Source organism: Cornus florida, unplaced genomic scaffold (assembly GCF_030987335.1).
Source record: "Cornus florida cultivar Cherokee Brave unplaced genomic scaffold, ASM3098733v1 CherokeeBrave_3.0.0_Hap2_Chr04, whole genome shotgun sequence".
NCBI lineage: Eukaryota > Viridiplantae > Streptophyta > Magnoliopsida > Cornales > Cornaceae > Cornus > Cornus florida.
The window spans coordinates 73163640-73173124 of NW_026775574.1; the positions used below are offsets into that span (position 1 = coordinate 73163640).

A 9485-nucleotide genomic window follows, 5' to 3' on the forward strand; every position below is an offset into this window, starting at 1 on the left:
GCTTACAGAGGAATTCAGAGCACCTATGGACTTGGAGCTCTAGAAGTATGAAAAGATGTCCAATGATTTTAATTTGTAAGAAAAATTCACAGTTTTAATTCAATTTCTTTCTAAATTTTTTACAATTTGGGTAATATATATATATTTTTGTTTGTTATGATATATATCATAAAAAAAGAATACCAAAGGGGTCATATTAGTCTATTTACAAAAAGCATATATAGGAACTAACCTCTTCATTGATGAGAGCATCATGAAAACCTTACTTGTGAAGAAAACTTTAAAAAGGTGAAAAAGTGAAACAAATATCCCTTCTATCGTCACAGCACATCCTTCTTTTTATTTTTCTTTTTTTTCTTTTTTCTGTCATGCAAGTGAACCTGGTAATGGATGATTACCGTTTGGATCTAATTATGACTACCGTTTGGATCAAAACCAAGCCAATTGCAACTGAGCAATTTGATTAACTCTGTTAATTAATGTATTAAGTCAATTTAAATAGATTTATAAGAATGATAACCAAATAATAGTGTCGTCCATTTACAAAACACTTATTGCTTATTCTACACGTGTCATCATTGTATTAGTAATTTAGGCTATGTTTGTTTCGACGTAAAATATTATTTTTGAAAAATATTTTTCTAATCTACTTCAAAATTCAAAATTGAGGTCGTGTCCATCAGATTTTTTTTGTTCGTAGATATTTTATTATAACTAAACACCAGAAAATAAGTCCAAACAAATGGAACTTTAGTACTTCAAGAGTGACAATAATAAAAAGAAGGAACAATAATTCAATAAACTTTTAAAAAGAAGAAGTATTTCAAAAAAGAAAAAAAGCAGTTACATGTCTCTCTCTCATGGAGAAAAGCAATTAAAGTCTTTCTATTGCACACCACTCGAAACGAAAAACCAAAAAAACAGAAGCAATTAATGAAAAGAAGGAACAATAATTCAATAAACTTTTGAAAAGGAAAAGCATTAAAGCAATTAAAAGTCTCCCTCTTTCAAAAAGGGTAAAATCTATTAAAGCCTCTCTTTTTCCTCTCAAATTGCAGACCACTCGAAACGGGAAGAAAAAAACAAAAAAGGTAAAGTGACAGCACATGGTCGCCTTATCCACAATACTTTAGATTATTGTACGACTCCAATTGCGCGCAGCTGAGGTTCAGCTTACTAATGGTCTGTTCAGAGTTGGCTTTCCAGAGAAATTACTACTCAATTCTATTCGAATCAGAGAAACAGAGATGGAGAGACAGATTGAACATTTAAGCCATTGGCATTACTTGTTCCTAGACCAACAGAAACGTAAAGAAGAGGATCAAGTGACTTGCAATGGGTGCACAAACAAAATCTCGGGTGATTTCTATGGTTGCACAAAATGGAAACATTACGTTTGCAAATCATGTGTTGGATTGGCGCCAGATATACAACACCCCTTTCACACCAAACATCCCCTCACTCTTTTCGCTCAATCACCTTATAAACACGAAGAATCTAGGGATCCTGATGGTCTATCTCCTCGTGATCAACCAGCTTACTGCTATGCCTGCTGCAAGACATTAATTGCGCTACGCTGATGCCCACCACCACCACCAACAACTACAAGGCAAGTGAGCAACAAACGACGCATCCATGCTTGCTTGGGTTGTTTGGCAGGAAACCTCATCCCCTGATTCCTTGCTATAGGAAGAACAAGCAGCTTGATTTTTTGTGCTCATTGTGCGACCAAGTCATCAAGGGCACCATCCATGCTTGTTTACATTGCCATGCTATGATGGATGAATCATGTATACAACTCCCAAAGCAGATCACACATCACTTTCTCCCTCATCGTACTCTCACTCTCATACCTTCTTTTGATTTTAATTGTCATGTCTGTGGGGTTTCTAAGGAAGGCTTATACTTCTGCTACAGCTACCACAATTTTGAGTTTCGGTCAGAATTTTGTTTGGACGTAAGGTGCGCTTCTCTAATGCCCAAAGCCATAATAGAAAACCGCCGGGTTGTTCAGGCACCATTCAACCACCGGCATGATTTGATTCCATGTGATAATACCAAAGGGATTTTTAGTTTTTCATGTTCCGCCTGTAGGCTCTGCATCGAGGGTACAATCTACGTTTTTCTTCAATGCAAGTTTTTTCTGCACAAATCGTGTGCTGAATTGCCATGGCAGATTAAACACCCCTTTCATCCACCACATCCTCTTGTGCTCGATTACAAAAATTCCTCCGTCAATTACCAATGCAAGGCATGTAAATGTTCTGTTTTGGGCTCCAAGTACTTGTGTCGCGAGTGTGACTTTGAGATGGATGTCACATGTGCTTCGCTAACCTACTCCACTCTCAAATTTGAAATTCACAAGCACCCTCTTGCTATCTTCATTGACCCTGCATTTACAAAAAGAAAAACAGATAGCTTAGTTAAGTGCAACAGTTGTGAAAATTTTAAGGGTCTCCCGTTCTTCCGTTGTGTGCCATGCGATTTCAGTATTAAGTTATGCTGTTTTTCAATGTTACCGCTTACTTTTAAATACAACAATCATCGACATTCTCTCACTCTCACATATTCTTTCATCAAAGACCATTCAGACGATGATTTTGACTCTGAATATTACTGTGACGTTTGTGAGGAAATGAGAAAGCTACGAGAGCCAACTTATTATTGCGAGGATTGCCACTATGTTGCTCATACTGGTTGCGTGTTCCATGAGGTATGTCTCAATTCTCAATTATTTAATCATACCTAAATAGCTTACTATTTGATTTTATTTGATTTTTTGTACTCTAATTTTATTTTCTTAATCATACCCAAAGTTGTGTTTGGAGCAATGGAATTTGAATGATTTTAAAATGGAATTTATCTTATTAATAAATATTATTTTAAAATAAATAAAAATAAATTGGATTATATTGTATTTGAAAATTATTAATAATTACAGTAGTTGATTATGCATTGATGGTATCTTTTTTATATAGTTTTTAATAGAACATACATATTTATAATTGATTCTACTGGATGTTGCGGATCTGCTATTGTATCATTTTGTCTCTTTCTGACTTTTGCACATGAACTGCTTTTTCTTCATTCTCCAGCGTTTTTTTCACCTATGCTACCTATAAACTTTCACCCCACACCTTCACTGTTTACACTATTTTCTTACGCTACCTACACGTGACACACACACATATATATATTAGTTTTATTATATATATATATATATATATATTTATTTATTTATTTATTTATTTTAGTTAATAATATTAGTTATATATTTGCTACACACAGAAACACCCTTTTTTTTTTTTTTTTCACAATTATTTGCATTAGCTCCACATGTTACGTACATGTAAATATATATTGTATTATATATTTTTAACCTTTTTGTCCTACACCACTTTGCTCCTCTTTTAGTTTCTAAATTCGCATAAATGAGCTTTCATTTAATTTACTTTTCTTTTCCAAAATCCCAATCCTAAAAAGACTTGGCTCTACCGTTTTTTCTTTTTCATTTTTTTTTTCCAGTAATTTTTACATTGTTGAACAGTTCTACAATTTGTTTTCTTTTTTCCTTTTTTTTTTTACAAATACATTGAAATCATGAGCGGAGTCAAAAATTAAATTCAGGAGGCACAATGTAAAAAAAAAAAAAAAAAAAATTCAATAAACACGACAATAAATATATTCTTTAAATCAACAGATAAAAAAGAAAAATTAATCAAAATAATATGTCCATCAATGAGTAGTTTAAGAAAGATAAATAGTTAAAAAAAATTAAAAAAGAAAGAAAAATGAGAGAATTTTGAAAGGAAAAAAATTGGAGTTTGATTCAAAAAGAAAAATTTGACTTTTTTTTTATAGGAAATTAAACGAATTTAAAAAGTAAAAAGAAAAAAGAATACAAAATTTAAGAGATTATTTTAAAAACTAAAAATTTTAGGGAGGGCATTATATTAATTTTTCATATATACATGTAAAAATATAGAAATTTAATATAAGCGGGCCAGGGCAAGGGGCACGTGTCCTTGCGCATACACTGGCTCAACCCGTGATTGAAACTATAAATTTACATTAGCATTGTAATATGCTAAATATGTAAAATGATGTTCAAAACCTACTCAACTTATATACTACTAAATATTTAACAAAATTTGCAGATGCCCAGTAGTTAGTGCCTCCGGTGAATTTTTGCACCTACTAATCTAACTTCTAACCCTTATTGCCTTGTAAATATATATATATATATATATATATATATATATATATATATTTCGAACAAAATTTAGATATGAAATCTTCGTAACAAAATTTTCTATGTTGAGTAAAACCTCTCCAAGTGATGATTCTGATTATATACACTCCAAAAAAGCTGGTTGTAAATGAAAAATCATTAATTAGTAGCTCATTATATAAATTTATTTAATTACATTCATACACCAAATGATGGTTTTCATGTGTCTGATGGATGCAAATTTTTTATTTATTTTTGGTTACATTAACAATGGACTAGAGCCAGACTCTTTACGTTTTGGTTGCTTGTCAGATTCTCCCTTTACTAGGGAGGGAGTGGTCCTAGACACCCAATGAAGAGATTGTAATGCTTCAAGCAAAAGTGAATGCACTCAACATGAAAATAAAGTCATTAGCAAAATATTGGAGCCTGGGAAGTTGGGATTGGGAATGCGAACTGAATTGGGAATTGGCACTGGATTGGAAATTGGGATGGGATTTCGGAGTGGGAAGTGGTATGTTGTTCTATACTCAGGTTATATATTTATTATTGGACATGTGTTGTGATTAATATATAATATGATTGATGCAGGAGCAGAAAAAGCAAGGGAAGCAAGGGCCCAACGAAATAGAGAGATTGAAAATTTTCGACCACAGATATCTTCACTGCTAAAGAGATTAAAGATACAAATAATAAAATTGGATGAACTTGAGGAGATACATCCGCACAACATTGATGGCTATCAAATGGGTAAGTCATTTTATATTTACTTGTAGAAAAAAGTTATTGTGTTTGGGTAAGTCATTTTATACTACTTGGTAACGTGGGAAGTGCAAAAAAACACTCCTAAAGTATACTTTTTGTAATATTTTTATTTCTTATTTAAAAAAGTGTGCAATAAACACTCCTAATATTTTGAAATTGTGCAAAATTACCTATGTACAATAAACACTCCTAAATTATTGCTGTAATACCCATTTTGCCCTTTTAGTCTTCCCAAAATACCCCTCATTCTCTCTTTGCTCTCTACTCTCTGCTGCCAGTTCCTGACCCAGACCCACCTCTTTCTCTCTACTCTCTACCGCGAGTTTTCCATCACAGCTTGTTGCTCGCCGGCTGCTGATTCAGTCCAGCCCTCCACCGGCCGAGCTCTCCTTGCCGTTCTCCATCTCTTGCTCGCCGCTGCCTCCATCACTGCCATCACCTTCCTAGCCGTGCACATCCATCATTGCCATCAATAATAATAATTATAATTACTATAGTTTCTGGTTTTAATGCAGTATTGCATAAATTGGATACAATATATCTGACCTGCATAATGCTACCTATCTACCTTTATCTTTACTTTTGACGGAACTTCTCTTACACCTTTCTTAGTAAAGAAATACGGGCTCTGTGAAAGGTCTCTCTCTCTATAAAACAATCATGCTTTATAAAATCCAACTTTTCTGCCTTATACCTCTGTTTTATCCTTTTGGATTTCTTTCATGACATGGATTATACCAAGACTCGTCTTTTAATATCAATATATCATTGTTGACTATCATATCCACTAACATCTCATTGTTGACTGTGCCAATCTTGCAGAGCTTTTAGCCCTTGTACGGCAACAAAGGGCAGAGGCTGCGAAAAAGCGAGAAGAAGAGAAAGCAGGTAATATTCTGAGAAAGTTGTACTGATTGCTTTGCCTTTTATCATCCCAGTACTTGCGATGATGAAACTGATATATTTCATTTTTATCAGCCAAAGAACAGAAGAAGGTAGAAGCTCGCAAATGATGATGACAGGTGCCGTAAGTAATTCTATGGAACAAATACTTCCTATGAGAAGTATGTGTGCAGAATTATTATTATTCCCATGTTGGTACGATGAAAACTAATTTTCCCTATTTTCATATTATTGTGTCTTATATAAGAAATGGAATTTGAATACTCTTAATCACAAGTTTTTAGCCTCTATATAGTATTACAATGTGGTGGTACTAGATTTTTTGCTGAGCCAGATAATTTTGTACAAGGAAAATGATTTTTGAGCATACCAGACTGGCCGAAGAGACCAACCGAGGCTTAAATATCATTGGATATATTTGTATTGGGCGGGATGCAAAGGGTTTTTGGCAATCTGCCTCTCCATGGATAAACTATTAGTGTACTAGATTTTTTGCTGCCATCACGCCGCGAGCCGCCGTCTTCATCACGGCTGAGTTCAGTCTAGCCGATTCCACAGCCCCTTGCTCATAACCGCTGTGAGATCTCGTTGGCCGCCCGCCCATCCCCGGATCCATAGTCGCCGGTGGGTTCTTCTCCATCCATTGAGCTTCTTCTTCACGGCCAGATTCACAATGGCGGCAAAAATCACAACCTCTTCGGCAGTGATAGAAGCGGACTAGATGGCTGAAACGGCGACTTAGGACGGAGTGCGGTAGTGAGCTTCGGATCCATGGACCGGCGGAGATGGACGGCTGGTGAGATGGGTTTGGTTCGGTGGTGGCTTCAGCTGTGATGCTGGGCTGATGGCTGTGCAATGACGGCGGAGCCCGTCTTCTCCTTGCTCGCCGGTGCCGACTGTCGCGTGAGAGGCTGGGGTTGTTTATTGTCCTTTTTGGTCTTTTTACAAGATTTTGTATTTTTATATATTTTATAAAATTATTGACTAAGGGTACTTTAGTCAAATTTGATTTTAAATTTGCAAGAGGGACTTGATTGCACCAAATTGAAACTTGAGGGGTGTTTTTTGCACTGGATGGGTGTGATATGCACTATAAGCATACTTGAGGGGTGTTTTTTGCACTTCACCCTACTTGTAATAGAAAAAAGTTATCATGTTTGTTGTTGGGCATGTGGAGTGTGAGTAATAATCTAACACGATTGTTTAGCAAAATTTGATGTTGTATGTGTTTCCATGTGTTACGACCTTATACTTCAATATATAATTTCAAAAAATTAAAGAATTATAATAAAAAAACATAATTGATTGTGCATTTAATTTTTACTTATGGCAACCTCCCTCTCTTATAACTCATGATTTACTCATCACCTCTTTGAATCTTTCATGCGGTAGAGAAATTTTTGTCAAGATTCGGTAATGAATGCATTATGTTTAATTTTATTTAATATATGAGGTTTTTTTTTTTTTTTTAATTTTTTTTTTGTTTAAAATGTGAGCTTGTGTATTGAAGAGGAAAGAATGAACATGGTGGCCTATAAGGGAAAAAACACAGCCCATGGCCATGGGCAAACAAAAGTTACATCAGGAGTTGTAATGCCCAGTGACAAGAGTTATACATTCATCAATAAATACATATGCTATATGAGTTAAAATGATAATAATAATAAAATAAAATAAAAAACATTGCTCTTCTTTCAAGTGGTATTCTTATTGATTTATAAATTATAAATTTGTGACTCTCTCGTCCAAACGCACTTGACTTCAGTCTTACTCCTTAATCCTTGTAGAATGATTGATGGTAGATCAACAAGCACTACACAAACGCATTGATCCCTTTAAAGTGTGATCTCTCTCCCTCATATTTTTCAATTCTGAAATTTTGAAGTAGAAAGACAATTATTGCGTGCTTTGGTGACAGGTAACAAAAGATCTTCAATACAAATGAACTCCGATCACCAAGAGTAATACATCGTAAATCACTTATGTTTGTACGTAGTATGTGTATTCTTAAACAGAAAAATAAACAATCTTTACAAAATCTCTCAAAGGCTCTTTTAGGGTTTGAAAACTTAATTGTAGAAAGCTGTCCTGATTTTGAGATCATAAGATATATTTATAGGCATTTAGAAAGACCTAGAGATCATTAGAAAAGTTAGTAATTTTGTGCAAAAGCTTCTCTTTAAAACCTAATAAAAAAAGTAATTGAATTGGACTCGAAAAGAACTTTTCTTTATGGTTCGAGCAAACACAACCGGTTCTGTTTCAAAATGCAATCGATTGTGTTTTTTACTGAGAGCTATTTTTTCCCCTGTGAAAAACACAGCCTGTTGTGTTCAAAGCATAACTAGTTTCATTTTTTTGAGAGTAAAAATAAACTTGTTTTTAACCAAAAACTCTTAGCTCTCATTATAAAAACATAACCTAAGTGTATCCTCACTTCACTAGTCTAAGTGTCATGTTGATGATCATGAACTGAGTTAGCACTTGTTCCGATTTCGACCTCGAGACTCAAAAGTAAAACAATGACTACAACTCGATTGGACTCGTTTTGGTACCGAAATATATGCCAATTACAATTTTTACACTTCACGATAAGAGAACAATGTTTATCCAATGAAGAAAATGTAAGAAGAGAACAAGACTAAAAAAAAATTCAATCCTATTTCTAACATTATATTTAGTATGTTATGCTAAATTATGTATTGGCTCCCTTGATGTTTCCTAGGAAGTATATCTTCATTGGGCACAAAGTCATCTGTGATTATTCTTAACGCCTCTGACGAGGTGGTTGAAGAAGATTGCAATGTTGAAAGAACGGAAAGTGATGAAGATGAAGATGCGGTCACAATACTGTCATATGCAAATAGTCCTGCCAACTCATCAGATGAGCTGAGTGAAGAAAACTGTAGTGTGAAAAGTACAAAAAAGGATGAAGACGGCTATGAGGAGAGTGATGGTACATTCTCCACCATTGCCGAGCTAGATAAAAAGATAGAGGAAATAACAACAATGTTAAAGACACTACCATCAGAGTTAAAGGCACTCAAGAAGAAGCGTGCACAATTGTGTTTCATGTCTTGAGCTCAAATGACGAGATATTGAATGAGGTTTCAAAATGGAGTCAATCATGTTGGAGTCTCCGTTGTGATGTAGATATGGAGCATGTTGGTAGGTACGTTAACCGAAAAACACAAATTCTCATAGCCGATCTATTCATATAGGATTAAGACAAAGCTGATGACCATGGTAGATATGCTAACAAATTGGATAGTTAATTTATTTGCATCTTGTGTACTTTATTAGATGAGCATGTTGGTTAGCATATAACCATATTTGAAGCAAGGCCTTTTGGACCTATATATAGCACCATCTTGAATTATGAAAAGATATACCTTATTATGTATCTTTTCCTATATGTTTTTCGTTTATGCTATTGATACCAGCATGATGTTTCTTTCAAAGGCTTTAAGCTAAAACATTGTTCGGATAATTAGAAGTGTAATTGTGTGTTTCTTATTTTTGTGTTTTCAGTCAAGGACTTCTGCTTTACAACAGAAACAAAACTTCTCTTACAGCACAAGCTTTG

At 34.4% G+C, this 9485-nt stretch overlaps 1 protein-coding gene across 10 annotated transcripts; it reads left to right on the plus strand.

Moving 5' to 3' along the window:
* Positions 1–1448: 1448 nt before the first annotated feature.
* LOC132303524 (uncharacterized) lies at positions 1449–9229 on the plus strand. Of its 10 annotated transcripts, none has more exons than XR_009481267.1 (5): positions 1449–2713; positions 4511–4745; positions 4823–4981; positions 5819–5884; positions 5975–6887. XR_009481267.1 is itself a non-coding variant. In XM_059800812.1 (4 exons), exons 1-4 carry the CDS (start codon positions 4598–4600, stop codon positions 6007–6009), a joined length of 408 nt encoding a protein of 135 aa, XP_059656795.1. In that variant the 5' UTR covers positions 2721–4597; the 3' UTR covers positions 6010–6887. The 10 variants fall into 10 exon arrangements, 2 of the variants coding, with proteins under 2 accessions (XP_059656795.1, XP_059656796.1); XR_009481268.1 differs by having other exon boundaries at positions 4829–4981; XR_009481264.1 differs by lacking the exon at positions 4511–4745 and having other exon boundaries at positions 4829–4981; positions 5975–6094; positions 6249–6887.
* Positions 9230–9485: the final 256 nt, after the last annotated feature.

What these genes read in the sequence shown, in the direction of transcription:
- LOC132303524 (XM_059800812.1), top strand. Translation starts at nt 4,598, where the DNA reads ATGCTTCAAGCAAAAGTGAATGCACTCAACATGAAAATAAAGTCATTA. An exon ending in GGATTTCGGAGTGGGAAGTG is followed by an intron (nt 4,746 to 4,822) that starts GTATGTTGTTCT and finishes TGATTGATGCAG; the next exon opens with GAGCAGAAAAAGCAAGGGAA. An exon ending in GCGAGAAGAAGAGAAAGCAG is followed by an intron (nt 5,885 to 5,974) that starts GTAATATTCTGA and finishes CATTTTTATCAG; the next exon opens with CCAAAGAACAGAAGAAGGTA.